The sequence below is a fragment of the Tiliqua scincoides genome, chromosome 6 (genome assembly GCF_035046505.1).
Source record: "Tiliqua scincoides isolate rTilSci1 chromosome 6, rTilSci1.hap2, whole genome shotgun sequence".
In the NCBI taxonomy this organism is placed as follows: domain Eukaryota; kingdom Metazoa; phylum Chordata; class Lepidosauria; order Squamata; family Scincidae; genus Tiliqua; species Tiliqua scincoides.
In genome coordinates this window covers 64,321,516-64,342,422 of record NC_089826.1, presented here as the reverse complement: position 1 = coordinate 64,342,422, position 20,907 = coordinate 64,321,516, and the positions used below count along the sequence as shown (strand labels likewise).

Below are 20,907 nucleotides of genomic sequence, written 5' to 3'. Positions count from 1 at the left end.
CTGTAACATTTCCCCAAATGCAGTCACATACCATGGTAGCATCAAGTCTAATATATTAAAAATAAAATACGCATTGAAATGAATTGGGTCCCACCTGAAATTGGCTCGCAGCCCACCAAGTGGGTCCCAACCCACAGTTTGAGAAATACTGTGTTACAGGCTTCATAGTGGAGTGGTTTTTACTCCCAGTTTGCTTTCTTGTATTTATTTGTATTTGGTACAATTTTGTTCCCATGTTCTCCTTAACTTTTTTAAATATGTCAAAATGCTAAAACTTTATCAAGAACAAAATAGAGCATGTTTTGTTTGTATTTATTTATAAGCACTGAGTGGAAATGTGTGAAGTCTAGTATTGATTTGCCTGGCATGACTCCAACTAATTGTCATCAACTTGTTCTCCTAGACTTGAATTATGCTTACACCAGGCAAGGACTCTAGTTTGGTGTGATACAGCTTACCACCACATATGAGTTTGGTGTTTCACGTGGTAGCCAGCATGAGTGATGGCCTGATTCCCCCATTGAAGGGGAATACACAATTCAAAAAAAATTGTATAAATCAAGCAGTTGTTCATACAAGCCTCCTCATAGTGTAAGCTGCTTGTATGTGATGACATGTGCGTAGTGGTGGAGAGAGGTTGTGCTGGTCTTTCGTCCCATGAATTGAAGCAGTGTATTACAGGGTGTGCTTTTGGGACATGTGTAACATGGAAGGTCTGTTGCTGGAAAGTCTCTTGCCAGCCCTACCCAGCTGGTAAAGCTTGTCCAAGACAGTAACCATCTATAAGAGGATAGATGATTTCTACTAATGTGATATACCTAATTAGAAGTCTGAACTCGTGCTAGGACTTAGGTAGCATGGCAAAATACAACACCCAATCTTTTCCTTGTTCTTGATTACAGAATCTATTAGCTGAGAAGGTGGAACAACTTATGGAATGGAGTGCCAGGCGCTCAGTGATCCGCATGAATGGAGACAAATTCAGGAGATTTGTAAAGGCCCCGCCTCGCAACTATTCAGTGATTGTGATGTTCACAGCTCTCCAGCCACAAAGGCAGTGCTCTGTTTGCAGGTAAGGTATACACTTGGAAACAGATCTTTTTTTTTTTTTTTGGTCTTCTGTCTTCAATAAATACTTTGCCCTTAACAGTTTCCCCCCCACTACATAATCAACTCACGGAGCCTTCATTTATCTAGTTTGCTCTCATGGAGCTTTCCTCCTGCTTGTATCTGTGGGATGCAAGTTAAATATTCATTTATTAATTTTTGTATTTAAAGAACATTATGCTTAATTTGCTGGTTGCAACAGTTGGGTGCTTTTTAATCTTGGGTTCTTCAGGCTACATAAAATCGTTCTAAGACATTCGATGTTTTACATATTGACTGACTGGTTACTGCTGCTGAGAGATCTTCTGGGCAATTTGTGTCTGCTGATAGGGACCTTTTCCCCATATCTTGTAAGTGTGCATAAGATTGAAGCCTGAGTTTATATAACGAGGTGCTCTTTAAGCAGTAAGAAATTGTTCACCCAATTTTCAATTATGTTGTGATGGACGTAAGAATTGGGTAAGAACTGGACGTAAGAATGAACCAGTCATGTTGACTAGGAAATCCTAGTTACCTGGGCATCCCTAGATCTGTGTCACATGCTGCAGAAACTGCATTCTCTGTGTGTACATCATCAGATGGCACATATAAGTGGTGAAAAAGGTTGTAAAGACACTTATGCATTATGGGGGATGCCACTGATGCAAAACCTGTGGATACTTGCTTGTACACTGGGCATGATGTTTGAAGCAGCCCTTGGGCATCTGCTATCATGATTAATGGAGATTCTTCATACACCCAATCATTCTCCTAGGGCAGTGGTGGCTAACCTATTACAGGCATGTCAAAGGTGACACTCCACAGTATTTTGGGTGACAGGCCAGCATTCACCAACATCTGACAACAACTATTCTGCCTATGTGAGTTACCAAAGAAACAAAATGAACAAAACATATGTGATCCTGCACCCAGGGCCAGCTTTAACCCACTTCTTGCTGATTGCAATTTTTGTTGATCACATTGGACCACACTTCTAATGGGGCCCCCGTGCAAGATCATCAATGAACCACTGGCCAGTATATCCAGCATTAAAGTCCAGGGCACACATGTGTTGGTCTCCTCGGTTTCCTCTCCCCTTCACTTCCATGCCCTTTTAAACTTTCCTGTGCATATGTGTGCAGATTTGGCCTGCCAATCTGCTGTCAGCCCACCAGAGACTTCCCATCTCTTTTCCTCCTTCTTTTAGTCCTACCAAACAAAGTGAAGTGGCGTGGAGGAGGGAGACAAGATGTACATGATGCTCCAATAAATAAAGGGAAAGGGAGATGGGGTTGTCTCTGTTCTCCCTCCTTAGTCTCAGGAAAAGGTGTCCACCTACCTACCTACTTACGGGAGCTCCATAAGTAGGGCTTCTGTTTGAAGTGAACAGGAGCAGCACATGTTTCTCAGTGCCCATTGCTCCTGTTCATTTCAGAGAGAGAGAGAGAGATGGCGTAAAGAATTGTTTCTCTTTTGTTGGAGGGGGGGAGGGTTGATATGCCAGTAGAATTAAGTTAGCTCAAAGGTTCACCATCACTGTCCGAGGGCATAGTCTGAAGGCAAATAATGTAACCACTTTGCTGAAGATAAGCAGATCTAGATCTGGTCAGTGTTGAAATGGGCAACAGGCTTTCCTGTACACTGCCTTGACTTATGTGGAGAAAAAAGATGGGATATAGATGTAATTCATACACAGAACAATCATGTAATGCTTTTCTATGAGCTTCTCTATTGGGATTTCTGTAGGTCAGTCTTGCCATTATAGTCACTTTTTTTCAGCAGGGGACTCCTCCTCAACAGGCTACAGTAGGTCTTTTTTAGACTGACAGGTTGACACGATGGAATTGGGCTGGCAATTGGAACATAGCCTATTGTGTCTCAAAAAATTGCTCACCCACAGTAGGCAGAAGTTCAGGAATAATAAGACCAGCTTTAAATGGTTGCTGTTCCGATTACTATACGAAATAGCTAATCAGAAATTCTCCTATGTTGGTCTGTGGGTAAACCTTTTGTTACTGGAATTTAATGCTGTACAAATATTGTCATTTAATAAGGGGATGCCATTTACTGCAGTGGAAAAAGGTTCATCCTGTTGGATGTCGTAGACCTTGAGCACGTTCCATTCATTTCAGTGAAATTCACGTCCAAGTAAATATTAGGACTGCAGGCTTAGTCATTTCAGGCTGAATGCAGCTGGACGTCTAAAATAAGAAACAATTAACTCATTGCTTCTAGTTCAAAACCTTTCAAACAAATGTGAAATTAAGATCTAGCTTTGCTGTAGGGTACAATATGAATTAAATCAAGTTGATGCTGTTGCTCCTGAAAATAACCCAGAGTTGAAGTCATTCAAATTGGTGAGTAATTAAACGCCAGGAGTTGTAAGTATATACAGAAAACCTTTGTTAAATTCAGTGTACGCTGTGGGTTTTGCAATGAGCAGCTGAATGTGTCATTATCTGAACTGTAAGATTTCACTTTCAATCATCAATGTTTTCAAAACGAAACACACACCAAATCTCAGCATGGTAATTTCTCATTTGACCTTTTTGGAATCAATAGACTCTTTTTTTCTTAAAAAATTGTTTTGCTAAAGTATGATTTTTATTATTGGACTCTCTCAGAATCAATGCTTTCAATGTTCAGTGTGCAGTAAACATATGTAGGATGTTTTACAGATTTCATATTTATGTTTTTTATGTGCTCCAATATTAATGGCGCATGAAACTTGAAAAAATTGTTGTTGCAAAGTTGTTGTTTTTTTCATAAGACATAGGGAAATATTCTTAAATGCAAAATTTACAGTGTCTCCCCTTAACTGTTGCCCAGGTGATTTTCTGCAGCGAGACAAGTGATATAGTTTGGGCTGAAACTATATTTTTATACCTTATTATATATAGTACATTTTTAAAAGAAGAAAAAGAAATGAGTTCTTAATGTATAACACTTTTAAGAAAATAGAAGTATGGCTAAAATTGTCTGCCTTCATTTACTACTTTACATTTATGCATCACTCTTATATATAAAAAAAATTACACAAAGTGGCTCACAAGTTTAAGAACATAAAGCAAGAAATCCAAGTGGAGAAAATAGAATGACGGTTCTCACAACATAAACAGCAGTGTAAATGCCAGCTATGTTCATAACAGTCAGCATAAAATGTTAAACTAAAATCAACTGAATGTCCAGTGGAATTAAAACGTTTTGTTGGTTCATTTGTTAAAACGGCAAGGTTGGGGGGGGGCCTGACAAACCTTCCTGGATAAGGAATTCCATAGTCATTGTGCAACCACAGAAGACTCTCCATTTACTTTCTACCTGTCATATTTGTGAAACCTCTGAGACGATGATCATCATCATCATCATCATCTTAGGTAGGCTCATATGGGCACAGTCGTTCCTTGGTTTAATTTGGTCTGTGAGAAAAGCACTGGATACCGAGTTGCAGACATCAGTGTACCAAGATTTTCTGGGACTTTTCTTGATTTACAGATGAAGACAAACTTGGTGTATGGGCATTGCAGGGTTAAAATCTCTGGCAGCTTTTTGCAGGGTTAAAATCTCAGGGCTTCAGTGTTCACTATTGCTCTTTGCCCTTCCTTGAGGCTTGTAAAAACAAAAAAATTACATAACTTTCTTACTTCATTTTCCTACTTAATTTTTCCAACTTATTCAAGTCTCATAGCTCTGCCTAATTCTGCAGTGTGCTTTCTTTAGAATAGACACAACCCAGATCTGAGCACGGCTGACTGTGGGGTGCAATTTAATCATATCATTTTCCTCTTCATTTGTCACAAAGCCCCAAAGTTGATCTTTTGGTCATCTGAAGCAATTCCCCTCACCATGGCTCAGACGTCTACGTTAATGAAGAAAGTCAGAGCATCCTTTAGATCTGTCCCTTATCATTAACTTTCAGTTGATCATTTGGGAGCTAATGATTAGTTCCATGGAAATTACTTTTTCTTTTCTGTAAGGTAACTAACTGAAACTATCAATTTTGTTCAGCAAATGTAGTGTAAAAGCTACCTCCTCCAGCAAAAATCTGCTAAGTTATTATAACTACAGCTGTGTGAAAGTTTGATTGTGTCTGGTTAAAAATGAACTACTGCATAATGTTGGAAAGTGACTGAATGAAATCTCTAAAAGTGTGTTACTGCCCTTAACTATAAGAGAGTGTCATGATGTTCCACTCTTTTCAAGCTGAATATCCACAGCCATTTAAAAGGGCATCTCTCTACCCATCCTTTGCCCTCTTATCCTTTCTGCTGTGGTCTTCTAGGCATTGTTTTATCCTTTCAGTGAGTGTGGTGAATGGTTTTTCTTACTCTTGTTTCACGCCAGCTTTTTATATAACTAACCAATGCAGTTTTTTTTAAGGAAACTGTTTACAGTACCTTTTCAGTCCTTTCTCCTATACAGTGTGTTTTCAACCTTTTATCATTGTTGCCCCTCTTCTTCAAACTATTAGAGCAGACCAATAGTGGAAATTTTACAATTCTTTCTTCATAGTATTAATATAGAATCATTCAAAAGAGGCAGTTTTGGTTCTGAGTCTTCTTGAATCTAGCAAGTCCCTCCCCAAGTTCTTGACTTGAGTTTAGAGCACTGCTTTTGTTCTATAGTAAAACAATGGACATCACATTGAATTTGAAATAGTTGTAGTTTTACAAATCATGTCCAAAACTGAACCTTAGCTGGGCCCACCACACATGTATTAAAACCAGGAGTGATACAACCTGGAGCTCTGCCCCTCACACAGTTTCTTCAAATCTGAAAGCTTGAAACTTCTGATTTTATTTAAAGGGGTGAATGTGTGCTATCCCTGTAAATAGAGCTCGAAGTCCTGCACTTTTGACTTTAAGGGAATTGCATGGGAGAAAGGTAAGGAGGTGGATGATCACTTCTCATTTTGGTAAGCAGGAAGCAGATTGTTGTCACTTGTGTCAGTGGAGGGCTGGAGGGGTGTGCTGGCAGACCTGGGGTGAAGTGCACCCTGAATCAACCATCTCTTTGGACTCCTCTCAACACTGCTGGTGCAATCCATTTCAACTTGTCCATGGTTGGGCCAACAGAGAATAAACGCACTCTCCCTTAACCAGCAAGGGAACCCAAGCCCTGGTGTAGGACTGAATCACCTCTCCAGAAAAGGGGGGGGGATATGACAAGCTGAAAACTATCCAAGCTATGGAGGAAAGCCCAATCTTCACCAACTGCCTGCCCCAACTGGACCAGTGGAACGATAATGTGGGTGACCTACTTGCATAGCTATGAGGATCATACTACGATGGTGCACTCTAAGGCAATGGGGACTTGTTGCACTCTTGCCACCAGTACATGATGAAGCAGCATCAGTCATAGCACTACAGGGACCTAGGAAAAACCAAATGCTATGTGCAAATGATGAAGTGACTACCATATGTATTTCTGTTCAACTTGTCAGTTTGAATTGTAATTCCCTGGTGATGAATGAACACAAGATAAGAGTGCTGCTAGATTGTGCCCAGGGCTCATCTAGTTCAGCGTGCTTCTCGCAGTGGCCAACCGGATGCCATGAAGAAGCCTCCAAGCAAGAGTTACTTTCTCAATAGCCAGTCTCAAGATCTCTTTACTGGATATGGTGCTCATGAAAACCCTGGGTGAATATCAATTTACCCACCACGTATTTTACCCCAGGGGCTTGTCCATGAATCAGAGGCCCTGTTTGGTCTTCTATGTGTAAGTGAGTATACCTGGGAGTCCAACTAATTAAGATTGGGTGATCACCACTAGCTAAAATGTTTGGTATGCATGACCCAAGTTGAGGGTCATGGTTTATTAGATTACTGCATGGTCATTCAGCTGATCGAGAATGACTTCTAGAAGCTCAAGTCCATTTACTTGTTAAATCAGGAGACATTTTGCTTGATACCTATAGTTTTCACGTATTTAAAGTTGCTGTGGTTCAACATTGTGGAAGGAGAAATGTAGAAGACCACCTCAAACCTCCAGCCTGCTCTGTAGAATAGTGGGGAATGGATACTGGGTCTCCCACTTCCTTGTCTAACACACACCTACTATATCACACTAGTGTTCCGCTGCAGCATGGCTTACACATTGCCTTATAAAGGCTAACCAATTTGGAATGTCTGTGGAGTGTTGGGAGTACTTTACATGCAAAATTAGAAGCAGATTCATTCAAGGTGAGTGGGCAGTATATGACACATGAGGCTCTATTTTTACTTATCATATACTAAGAACTGTCCTAAGGAATATGCAAAGAATTACAGACCAATCCTATGCATGTCTACTCAGAAGGAAGAACTATTATAGTCAATGGCTCTTACTCCCAGGAAAGTGTGAATAGGATTGTAGCCTCAGTCACATCCATGCCAGGAGCACCGAGGACTTGTACAACAGTATGGAAATCAGATATGATACTTATAGTCACAGAATGGGAAGATAAATGGTATTATTATGCAGCCAGGGTATAGCTAACAGTTTAGAGAAGGTTGACAGAGTTGCAACAGATTTGTGCCCACTTGGACACTTTAAGTAAGGCTTTGGCAAAATTTGATCACACTTTCCAGCTGATGATATTTATACAAGTGATGTATATTAATATATGTGCATAAACAAATATGTATATCTGGTTCTTGTTACAACTTTTTGTACTTTGATTTTAAAAAAGTTTTAATAAACGTTTTTTAGAAAGGTTAGCCAATTTATTGCAATATAAACTGATTTTGTGAACCAAAATCCATGAAAGCTTATGGTGAAATAAACTGGTTCATCTTTAAGGTGCTACAAGATACTTGGTTGTTCTTCCCCCAAGAACAGCCTCGGGGCCTACACATTTTGTTATGACCTATGTAGCCAGTGAAAAAGTATGACCTGATGGTCATTTGTTATCGAAGGTTGTTGTCTGTGATCATGCTGAGCTTCAGAGGGCGCAATCCTAACCCCTTATGTCAGTACTTTCCAATGGGATGTGTGCTGCATCCTGCAGTTGGGTGTCACTCACAGAGACCACCTCAAAGTAAGGGAGTGTTTGTTCCCTTACCTCAGAGCTGCATGGCCCTTATGTCAGTGCTGGAAAGCACTGACATAAGGGGTTAGGATTGCGCCCATTGTCACACCCATTGCCTCTAAGGCCTAATACAACTGCAGGACAAGTCCTAACCCTCCTCTCTTAGTTCTGAGCTTGTCCCTGTAATTGTGAACCCTGGAAAGATTCAGGAAGCAGGGATACTTGTAGCAGCTCTTTGTGAGGTTTGGGGATTGCTTGTGTTACTTCTGAGCCAGGTTATGTGTGTAGGCTCATCCCAGACATTGATGGACATAAGAATAGATCGGAAAGCAGTGATCAATTTCAGTCTTTTTTGTTTATGGTTCAGCAGGAGTTTTAGAGATCCCCTCCCTGCTTAGTTAAAGACTTGGAGTAGGATTGCTGCTTTCCAGTCATTTCCAAAATCCCTGTGAATACTTATAAGACCCCCTTTTTTTCTCCCTGACTCAAGAGACTGGCAGGAGATGTCTCTACAACAGGGTTTCTCAAACTGTGGGTAGGGACCCACTAGTTGGGCTTACTCCCAGGTAAGTGTGAATAGGATTGCAGCCTTCAGGATGTTTGGGAAATTTTTTTCTAAAACAGATCAGCAACAGCTTGGGAGGGTTCGTCTTTATTTTAAATAAATTTTTAAACTTGTACTTTAATAATAATAATAATAATAATAATAATAATAATAATAATAATAATAATAAACTGGTATTTATAGACTGCCTTTCTTGGTCAATTAGATTGCACCTTTGACTTTAATTCAAGACTCTTCACATAGGCAAACTTTACTTATTGTAAACTTTTTAATTTACTTAATTGATTGATTTGATTTTGTCATATTGGGGGGTGTTAAAAATGTTCCTGCTTGATGATGTCTCCTCAGGCCATGACATCACTTCCAGTGGGTCCCGGCAGTCTGTCATTCTAAAAAATGGATCCTGGTACTAAAATGTTTGAGAACCACTGCTCTAGCATATACAGTATATTTGGAATGGAAAGTGCTGTACCACACCCAGATGGCTTTTTTCTGGTGCAGTGATCTGTGGTTTGCTGTCATGGCCATCATGTAAGACTGCTGATTGTGTATAGCTGTTCTAAGGAGAGGAGTTAGAGCAGTTATATACCATCAGCCTTCTCATAAGAATTGACAATATGCTGTGAAACTCTAGTCTTTTATTCTGAGGTTTGCAAAGAACTTCTGTGTGTGCAACCACACTGTCCCCAGTCCTTGCAGAGTTGAGGACAGCAGTGAGTATGTTCTCATTGCAACCACATAGCTCTTCCTGACAGTGTAATAAATGAGGACACCTGGGCTAGCCTGGAGCTCACCAGGAGCATTGTAGCACTGGCAAAGCTCTGGAGCAGGCTAAATCTGTAAAATAAGAGATTAAATGGGTTGAGCTGAATCAATGATAAAGGTTAACTTTTCACTCTCTAGTCTGTAATAGTGTTGGAAATGCGCTTAGAACCTGCAAGAAGCATTATGGTAGTATTATTTCTTAGAACACTTAACCACAATGCAGCCTTCACTTCAAGGAAATAAGATATTGGCTAAATATTCCTAAAATGGAATGGTATGAACACAAAAGGGGGATAACAATGAGAGCCTCTTATGTTTCCCATGCTCAATCCCAGCGCATACTTTTTGTACCCTATCTTAGCTCAGAGTGTTCCAACAGCAACAGCTAGACCTCAAGCAATCAGATTGCTTTCAGTCGTCCGGATTCCTGCATTATGTCCCTGCTGAGTCTATTAATCTCAAATCCTATAAGCGTGGGCCTTCGCACCAAAGCAAGATCATGTTCCCTTTGAATGTAAATCTCCTTTTGCCTAAAATTACCCAATGTGGCTGCTTTATTCCGAACTGTATATTTGAAGCTTTGCAGAAATTGGAATTTGCAAGGAGCCTTGTGATTGCAGGAGGAACAATATAATTAAATTGGCATATAGAACCGTGAAATATTGATGGGGGGCCCTATGCAGGAAGCATGCTATAGATGTGAGCCACCTGCAGGCTTTTTTAGTACTGTTCGCATGTTTTCATTGTTTTTATATCAACAGGGAAGTACTCTCAACATGCCTTTTTTTATCCCACTGTATTAGGAGAAATTATTCCAAATTAGAGAGGACTGCTGAAATACTGATGTTCCAACCCTGTTAGGGCCATACTGTTGTGGAAGCTTGCTTCTCTCTCTTTGTGTAACTTTAGTTGCATGCAGATGGATGCTGATCACCCATTTAGGAGAGATGGAGTAGGAGAGAGAAGAGGGGGATTTGTTTCAGTCCTATCTGCTCCCCTTCCACTTGAATAAGTGGTTGGTGCCATTGCTAATAATCTGAATGGGGCAGCTAATAATCTGATTGGGAAAACATTCAGATTTGCTTATTGGCTTGGGGGTAGGCACTAATCTGTATGTACATTCAGAATCTACAGCAACATTATAGCTGCATAAGTCTGCAACATTTTGGTATTTCATTGAATTCTAATCCAGATGGGGAGAAGGGTGAGCATTCTGTGAGTTCAGTATCCTTATTAACACGCTAAGTGAAGGAACAAACTTTCCTTATGCCCCTTGGCAGAATGCTCCGTGGTAATCTATTGAACTATTTAGTTTTCTTTGTTTTCTTTGACACTTGGGCTGGCTTTGCATGCTGTGAGACTTATCAGGGAGAGAGTAGGCAGTGGCATCGCACATTAAGCAATGCCAGAGGAAGTAAAGCTTGAGTTATTGGCAGTTCCTCAAATTCTACGACTTTGATATCTGGATCAGGGAATCCCACTTCTTGCCTTTATTGAGATGCATGAGTTTCAGATTTAGAGTGAGGGAGGGTCATATGTCGAGTTGCTTCAGATGTTCTACAAGAGGAATAAGTAGAGGATGTGGGAATTGGCACAGCTTTTCAGATCACCTTGTGGTATCATAAGACATGAGGCTACAATTTCTCTCTGCTGCTTCCCTCTTCTTGCTTTGGTCCAGCTGCTCCTCAGCGTTTGCTTTCCAATTTATGCCACGCTTTCATCTTCACCTTAATGAAATTAGCGCTCTTGCCTGCTGTGCAAGTGTGAGGAGCTGGAGTTAACACTGAAAACTGGATGAGCTCCACTTTACTGCCTAGCCTCCTCACAGAGCTGGTGCCCAGCGCCAAACCGGGCGTGTAGCTTGTTGCCTGCTGTGCCTGCTGTCAGCATGCAGTATGTTCTTAATCACCATTCCTGAGTGAGGAATGAGTAGGCCTTTGCCAACTATTTTGTTCTTCACACTATCCTGCCTGTGTACTTCCAGTTCCCTTTCTTACTGAAATGTTACCTTTGCAGGGTTTGCTGGAGGTGGAGGGGAAAGGGGGAATATGTCCCCTTGAGACAGCTGGTAGCAGATGCTGAGACCATGCAGCTGTCTTTGTAGCAGTACTGACTTCACAACAAAATATATGGATAATGACTGTCTGTTAAACGGGACTTTGGGGACAGGGTAGGCAGTAGAACTGAATAGATCTTGGCTGAATGGCTGGAATGCCCTGCAGGATGTCACTGGCCATTCCGTTCATGGTTAAAGGAGATGGAGGTCATGGGGTGATGGAAAATGGACTGAGCATTTGTGGCTTAACATGTTAACAAAACAGGCAGTAATACTGTTTGTTCAAAATCTTTAGCTTTTTTCCGGGGTCAGTGAGTGGTAGAAGCAAATGCCAGACAAAATCGTAGGCTGCAGTCCTGTACTACCTGAGAGTAAGCCCCACTGAATACCAGGAAATGTACTGTTGAGTTAAGATGTATAGGGTCACATTGCTGGAACTGTAGTTCAGCTCATTAACTAAAACAATCCTGACTGCACAGACCCAATGTCATCATTCCTGCCTTCCAAAGAAGGCCACTAAATTTTGCTAGCCCTCAGAGATTTTTCACTAGCCTACACACCTGTGCTAGTCATTTGTTGCCTAAAAGAAAACTAAATACCTAAAAAAAAAAATCAAAAAAAAATCTGCCCTTTTCTATCCAGAGGCATATTCTTACCACAGGCAATTATGTAAGTATCTATTTGTAAGCCTGAATTACTCCCACTTCTCTGAAATGACAAATGGTGAACTCCATAAGTAAATGGCAAATGCTTAACTAAAGTCAGTTAGCAAACTTCACAAAAATTTCAAAGATGCAATGAGCTGTGTTTTAAGAAAGTTAGTAGTGACCAAGCCCCATTGAAGTTAATGGGATCTGCATTTCTCATGATTACCTCGTCTCTTTAACTTCAGCAGTGCTTAGTCATGATACAACCCAAGTAGGATTATATCCAATCATACTGGTATCCCTCCCTTCTTTCAAGAAACTCAGGGCAGCTATGGGGGGTTATTCCATTTTAGCCTCAAAACAGACTCATGGAATAAGAAGTTTTAAACTTGGGGTTTTCTCACCCTACCCTCCCTTGGTTCTATTTCAAAGTTTTCGTAAGGATCACCCTGCTGGATCAGGCCTGGGCCCATGTAGTTTAGCATCCTTGCTCCCATGGGGCTAATCTGATGCCCCTGGGAAGCTCACAAATGAGAGTTGAAGGCATATTCCCCCCTCCATTGTTGCTCCCTTGCATAGATTCATTATGTGCCAAGTGGAGAAGTGCTTCCTTTTCTCCATCTTGGTGCCCCTGCCTATCAGTTTCATTGGATGTCCTCTGGTTCTTGTGCTTTGAGAAAGGGAGATAAAACTTCTCTCTCTTCCTGTGTTCTTCCTCTTAACTCATTGTCTCCAAGTGAAGCATCTCTTTCAACTTGTGAAATATTTACTTAATGTGAATATCTTCATGACTCCAAGGAAGGCACACTAATAGTACATAGGGAAAGACTCAGGCTCCTGGAAGATTGTGCCCCTCCCTCCCAAAATGATCACATGGCAGACAGAGATCTGTCTGGCTCCCACCAGTGACCCGAAAATGGGACAGTTGTAGGAAATTATCCTCACCCTCTCTGCCTGATAAAGAAGCCTACTCCAAATGTTAGTTGCTCAGGGACTGGAGAAGTGAGTGGAGGCATTTGCCTGAGGACCAAAGGGCTCCTTGGCTGTTTTCTGTTCTTGTAACTTGATTCTACTATATCACGCACACACACTGCATATATGTACTTTAAATTTTCTCCATCCCAATTCAGGCAGGTTTTACATTTATGTTTATTCATTTACGTCATAGATTTATACCCCATCTTTACACACACACACACAGGTGTGCACCTCTTCTCCAATCCCAGTTGTTATGTGATTAGGTTAAGTTGAAAGTTCAGTCCAATTTAGTGCCTTTGTTATGTAAACCAACACTCCCTGCCAGATGCTAGTTGGCTGCAGAGGCTACTGGATCGGTAGCTTCTTGGCATGGAGAGCCATGAAAACAGACACTTTGCTGCAGGCTATGGGAAACATGATTACCTCATTAAGAGCCTCTTCCTTGTGCTTGGACCACTGTCTTATATATGGTCCATCATTAAGCGGAACGTTGTTAAGCAGCGCACGCCTATGTCTGTGTATTCTAAACAGGTTATGAAGGGTAGCTCTTTACAAAGAGAACTAGATATGGCTTTTTGTTCTTTTACAACAACTCAGGCATTCTTTCTGAATTAGCATCCAAATATTGTAGTTCACCTGTGGTTCTTTTACGACACTTTGGTGTTTAATAAGCCTTTTTCTCTCTCAATAAAGCTATATCTGGCCCTTGCATGCAATAATTTGAATCTAATCTGTTACTAAAAACACAATCAAACATAAAATAATGAACTTGAAATTCCAGCAGAGGTTGCAGTCTTTTTTTTTTCTTTTTTTTGCAAAAGGATTGTAAACATTCATTAATTAGCAAGTGACTTTAAATTGAAAATGGAGAGTGCATTAGCATTATAGACTTATTGGCATACATTGATTGCCCAGCTGTCTTTATGGTTTTACATGAATAGCTTCCAATAAGACGACTGACGAAAATGATCGCGTTGGACTGAACTGATGTTATCATTTTGTTCTTGTATTAAAACTTCAGAATTGCTGTTATAGTTAGTTTAATGCAACCATGCCCTACAGTTATTACTTAAGCCCTGGCAGAAGCCATTTGATGCTGCTTGACTGCCCTCTACAGGACGCTAATGAAGATGCTACATTAATTCATTAGAAAGTGACAGATTCTGTGTACCAATAAGCCAGCCTTGTTTTCAAGCCTTACCCTTTTAAGTGGGATTTTGAAAGAAGGGAATAATTCTACTCATCAGTTGACAACAAAAAAGCAAACACTTGGCTTTCTGTTGGACTCCAAATTTTGGAGCATTTGCAGTCATATTTTTTTTTCTGATCATAGCATAGAAATATTGGTTTTCTTCTTGTAGGAGAAACCTTTCGTTAGTATGGTGTTTACTGATAGGGAATCGTTTTTCTGTCAAAACGGGGCTAAAAATCTTATATAGCTGCAATATCTCTTTTTCCCCCTTTTCTACTTGATCAGTGGTGATTGCATTTGTCCTACTTGAACGCCTGTTCTTCTGGGTTTATGTGCACAGATGTGCAGTGGCAGATAGAAAATAGTTCTTGCCAAGCAAAAATTGTGTTGGGGAAATACTTGGCAGGTCTTAGGAAAACGTACCAATATTTTCAGGAATTCCTTTGCCCCCTCAAACATCTGGTTTGTGTATACTCAGTGGCCTTGTGTGTGCTATGTTGCTAACGAAGAGATGAACGTTCCTGTTTTGACTGTATAAAAAACTCAGTCTCTCATGGCACACTAAACTCAAGAGAATGTACAGTCCTCAGAGATAACTGTTGGCATTGATAGAGGTGGGATATCAAGTGGAGGGTGATGAACCAAGAAAATCTTTAATTTATGAGCGTTAGCAGCACAGTTCAGGGTGCTGAGGGTATTTTGTTACAAACGTACAGTGGTACATTTACCCCAGTTCAAAAAATAAACTCACAAAAGTTGTAAATCTGCTTTTTCTTTTTAAACTAGTCCTCCCGTTCATACTTACATATGCTTTTAGAAAAGCTTCAAATTTTTTTCAGCTCCTGTAATCCTCCACCCCTAAAAAATGATACCACAGAAACAGCTACTTGGCATTTAGTGGCTTTTTAAGGAATGAAATAAAGAATCAAGTGAAAGAGAAAAATATTGGTATTTGTGGTAAATCACAGTAAGCCATTTTCTTTCCCCCAAAGGCAAAAAATGGGGGGGGGGGTAGAAATTCCCCTTTTGCAGGTTCAAATGGAATATTTCAGGTTTCCAAGGAAGTTCAGCAGCCTGCATTTTATTTTTGTGTTACATTCAGATGTCAGCGCATAAAACCAAAATTGCTTGTAACCAAAACTCCCTTAAATGCAAAAAACAAAAATAACAAAAAACCCTACAGTCTCATTAAGAAGTAAAAGCACAGTACTAGAGACACATGGGAACTGAGACAGTTGAGGGAACAGCAGCTTCATTCTCTCATTTTAGGCTTCTCCAGGGCATGAACTATGTACGAGGGTGGCCCAGAAAGTAATGCACCACATTTTTTTTCTTCAACAATTATTTATTGAACACAATGAAACTTACACACAAGAAAGAATGATGTTTCTTCTCCACTCCCTATTTTTCCACGTAATCTCCGTCCAGTTCTATGGCCTTCCTCCAGCGAGACACAAGGGCATGTATGCCCTGTCGGTACCACTCCTTGTTCTGGTCACGAAGCCATTTCTGCACTGTGTAAATCACCGTCATCCTCAAAATGTCTTCTGCGAATGGCATCCTTTAATGGCCCAAACAAGTGGAAGTCTGAGGGAGCTAGGTCAGGGCTGTAGGGTGGATGGGGTAACACAGTCCAACCCTGTTTAGTGATGTGTTCCAAAGTCCTCAAACTTGTGTGAGGCCGAGCGTTATCATGTTGAATCAAACATTCACCTGGGTTGTTATGCCGCTGAAGTCACTGGAAGCGCTTCTTGAGTTTGGTTAATGTCTTCACATAAGCTTCAGAATTAATGGTGCTGCCTCTTGGCATCACATCAATGAGTATGATGCCCTCACAGTCCCAAAACACAGTGATCATGACCTTACCGGTGGAAGCAGTTGCTTTGAATTTTTTCTTCTGTGGAGATTGAGGATGACGCCATTCTATTGACTGTGGTTTTGTTTCGGGCTCAAAATGGTGAACCCACGTTTCATCACCTGTCACAATCCTGGACAAGAACGCTTCCCCCTCATCTTCAAAATGTTTCAGCAACTCAGAAGAAATGTTTTTTCTGAGAGATTTGTGGTCCACCGTAAGACAGCGCGGAACCCATCGTGCACACACTTTTGAGTAATCAAGAGCACGGATGATTGCATCCACACTTCCTTTGCTGATTGACCGCTTCAGCGCCAACTGCCTAGTCGTTATGCGTCGGTCCTCGCAAATTAGCACATCTGCAAGCTGCGTCTTGTCAGGTGTGACAGCCGTGGATGGCCGCCCCGAACGCTGCAAATCTTGGAGCTCTGTCGAACCGCCTTCTAATGGCCTCACCCTCTGTGCCCAGCGACTAACCGTACTTCTGTCGACTGCAGATTCTCCATAAACTGTACACAAACATTTGTGAATGTTCCCAACAGTTTCTTTCTCCGCAGTGAGAAATTCAATGACGACACGCTGCTTGTAACGTACATCACTTACAGACGCCATTTCGAAACACTGCTGCAGCTACGCTGTTTGTCTGAAGAAACCAAAAATTTGTGTGCACACTCCTGAAAATTCAAATAATGTATATCTAAAGTTTCACATTCGTACCATTACTGTAGGCTGAGAAAAAAAATGTGGTGCATTACTTTCTGGGCAATCCTCGTAAGTTGAATGGTGGGCAGAAATGGGTTTTCCTCTGACTTTTTTTGGTGTAGGGAGAGGGACTGAACAAGATAGTTGAATTCCTACAAGTCAATTGCTTGTAAGATGAGGCCCAGCTGTACATTCTCTTGTGTTTAGTGGACCATGCTGTTACAGTCCTTTGTCCTTACTTGCTTGGTAAAGTCCAACGGGAAACAATGAAATGTCCTTCCAAGTAGACATGTGTAGGAACTGGAATCGGAATAACCTGTGTTCAAAAAGCACTTTTCAGTCTGTTTCCATCCTGAATTAATAGCTGTATGTACAAAGAAGGAACTGCCACTAAATTTCCAGATTTAAATGGCTGTCTTAGGGCATGTTAGAAAATGCAAACAAGATAAGCCCAAAGTACTAAACTAACATAGATAATTAATGGAAGTTTAATTCGGTGTGAAATCCAGTCTTCCTGTTTGTCGAACAAAGCAGGAGACTTCGAGTGCAAAAGTGAAAGTATCTGTTCAGCCTTTTGCACGTGGATACTGAAAGCTGAGTCAGCACTGAACTGAGCACATGTAATGGGGCTTACTTTCTTGGTAAAAGGTCACTCTTGCTGAAACTGATTGTCTGAATGCTTTGCAGTGGCCCATTTGCACAGCTTTGTCCATCTATATGCCAAATGTTGAGAGCTAATGTAGCATTGTGGCAAAGAGTCCCCCAGGGTCAGCACTGAATTTAGTGACACCCAAGTAACTCTCAGAGTCAACCCCATCTGCAACATGGGGATGAAAATACTAAACTTACCCTGTGGAGTTGTAAGGAATATTGCACTATATGTGAAGCACAGGGTCTTCAAATTTCGTGCTAGAAAAATGAATACATTCAAATAAATGCTTGTTTTTATTGTTATATCTTTTTTCCATTTGGATTTGGAAACAAGGTTTGCTTATACATGTTAGTGGATAAAAATGAATAGAACAATCTTATGGTAGTTTTAAACTGTGTGGTATTTAATGCTGTATTAATTAAGAAGCTGAATATGTGCTCTCTCCCTCTCTCTCTCCCTCTTACAGGCAAGCTAATGAAGAATATCAAGTACTGGCTAACTCCTGGCGTTACTCTTCGGCCTTTTCAAACAAACTTTTCTTTACTGTAGTTGATTATGATGAAGGTGCAGATGTTTTTCAGCAGGTGAGGGTGTCAAATGCCAAATGATAAAATTGTGATCTGTAAATCTTTCCTTTCTTGTGTTCTCTGCGCAGTCACATATAGTGGAGTTCTGCACACATGCAGAGCTAACCTTGGAAGCTTCAGTTCCTTTGTGGATCATTCTGGCCCTGCACTCGAGTGGGGAAAACCTCACGCATGGTTGGCTGTCTCAAGTGCTGCTAGTGTTGCAAGGTCAATCAAGAAGACTCAGTACTAGGAGTGAAGGTTTGCAGGCTCTTTATTTGAATTGCATGCAGTTGGTCCATGGGACTCTTGTCTCAAAGCATGGGCCCCTCCCTAATGGAGATTTGGACATTTATACAATTTGCCATCCTTTGTCTTCCAATCTAGACAATTCATTGGCTGAAATTTTACATCAGAGATGGGGCAAACACCTAATAGGTTACAGATAAGGTACAATTTGCATTAAAGATGGGAAATATGTGAGCAACAAGCGGACAAAACAATTGATTGGCTATGTGGGATTTCACCTTAAAACCTAGCCAAAATTACAAAAGTTTCTAAATTCCAGCAGGGTGCACTATATCCAGTACTCAATAACCTGGTCATCATTCAAGCCAATTATACCGATTGTTTTGTCAAGGCTTAGAATAACATCATTAGCAGAGAGCAGTATAACACAAAATACTTAAAGACAGGTGTGCAGACTGACATGGCTTCATCTTGGCAGAACTTCAGACCTGTTTTTTGGCAGGACTTCAGGCCCATCTCGTTAGTGCAGCCTGATACAGTTGCCTAGTCTCCTGTTTTCTTTTACACCTGTTGTTCAACTTAAACACCGTGGGGCCCAGTTTGCAAAGGATTTTTTTATCTTTAAGAGTCTTAAAAGCTTTTCTAAGACCCAGCAATTCAATTTCTATGGCTTAATTCTATATAACTATTGTGACCCTTTTACCTTGGGTACAGTTTGGCATCAAGGGATCACTTGGTCTCCATATTACACATATGTGCTTTTACTCGAAAAGCATAAAGGTTCATAACATACATTTGCCAAGGCGTGAGAGCTCATTGCCTGGCACTAGTACTTCTTGTTATCTCTGCTATATTTCAAAGGGTAAAAAACCTGTATGAGGCCCCAAGCCCCAGCTTCAGTCAGACTGCAATTTTGCTCTCTTATTAAAGTCCACTAAGCAGCCACTTTTTCCATCTTATGTGTAGCTATGCTTTGTACTGGGCTATCCAGTGGCCTTTACATGTGGGTTACAGTCTGGGGTCAAAGGTCACCTTGTCTTAATAGAATATCTAATCATTCACTTCCTTTTTTGATGGCGTTATTGAGATGAATACTTCCTTTTTGTTACTTCATCCCTCACAGAAAGCTTTTACCTCAGTTTTTTTCTTTCTGCGTAATATAATAAGTTTTATTTTTTAAAAAATAAATCCTAGTTAGTTGCTTAGTAGCCCTTGTTTTCTCATAGGTAGTGGCGTACAAATATGGGGCCGTGGGCTTCAGGTACCAAGCTGCAGGGGGATGACAGAGACTGCTTTCCAGGTTTTAAAATCTTGGTATTTTTGAATAGTATCATCATTTTGTATATCATTCAATGCATAATTTCCCACAGAAGGCAATGAAATAAACCACATTGAAATATCTCTATTCTATCAAATGTTATAGCCAAAAGAACCAGAAAATAAAAATACAACTGTCTTATGTAACAAAAAGTGGATTACACTGGGAATCCTGTAACAAAAGGTGTACACTGTAACAGAAAGTGGATTACACTGGGATTACCACTGGGAATAAATAGCTTGTTGCAAGCATTCCAGAAAACCAAATGTAGTCTTCATAAATATACATATGTTTTGCCTTTCTTCTATATTGCAACAAAGCTGCTTTTTATGTATGATAGCCCACTGCATATTATCTTGATAGGCATTCCTTCTGTTTTGTTTTGGGTTATGGTCTCTAATGGTCATTACATATCCGAAACCTATTATATATAATAGATTCAATAAAAGAAAAGGGTAACTGTCTGTGCTTCTTCTCTGACTATTATTATTATTTGTTTCATATCATGACTATTACTGAAAATAATTTTTTCATGGACAGGGTGCCAAAAATTTATGGGTGCCAGGTGCTAAATGACCTTCATATGCCACTGGTCATAGCCAAGCAGGGTCTTGTTTAAAAATGTTGCCAGTGTGGGGAAAAACATCTGTGTACTAATGAGCATGATGCGTATGTACCAGAGAGAAAGCCACCTCATGGACATCTGTGTACATCGTAAAAGTTTTCCAGGCAGATGAGGAAGAATCAGGAGCTACACCTCAAATTTGCACTTTGGGAGAAAGCCCAAACTTCCACAGTGGCATGTTGTCACCTCAGGCCTGCTGTTCCACCACCACCGTTGGTGACTTCATCAAAGTGGATGGGACCAATGGGGCTTACATTCTCTTTGAAGAGTCATTGGGGCTGAGATAGTTGCACGACACAGTGTGAGTGGCAGAAATCCCTCACAGCTTATTGAAAACCTTGTGTCAATGCAAATCGCCTAACTCTTGAATTGCTGGCTATCTTCAAAGCACTCATATTCCTCCTGCCATCTTTGAACGACTAGGCAGTACAGGTCTCAACAGAGTACATAATGACCATGTACTACATTTCAATAACAGTGTTGAAAACCCCTTTGCTACAGCATTGAAAACTCCTTATTACCTTACCATGTATGACTTAGGACTGGTGTATCCAAAATTGTATCAGCTGTCAGCTGTCCTGACAGCTGTCCATCTAGCCATAGGATATTCAACAACTTGGCAGCAGTGTGGAAGATCAGACCCAT

At 40.6% G+C, this 20,907-nt stretch overlaps 1 protein-coding gene across 1 annotated transcript in view; it reads left to right on the top strand.

Annotated features, from left to right (window-relative positions):
* The window catches only part of TUSC3 (tumor suppressor candidate 3), a 133,385-nt gene that overhangs the window by 40,144 nt on the left and 72,334 nt on the right, over positions 1–20,907 (top strand). Inside the window, exons 2-3 of the mRNA XM_066631949.1 lie at positions 903–1,072; positions 17,971–18,088. Of these exons, the coding sequence (XP_066488046.1) occupies positions 903–1,072; positions 17,971–18,088 (288 nt within the window). The remainder of the gene's footprint in view (positions 1–902; positions 1,073–17,970; positions 18,089–20,907) is intronic.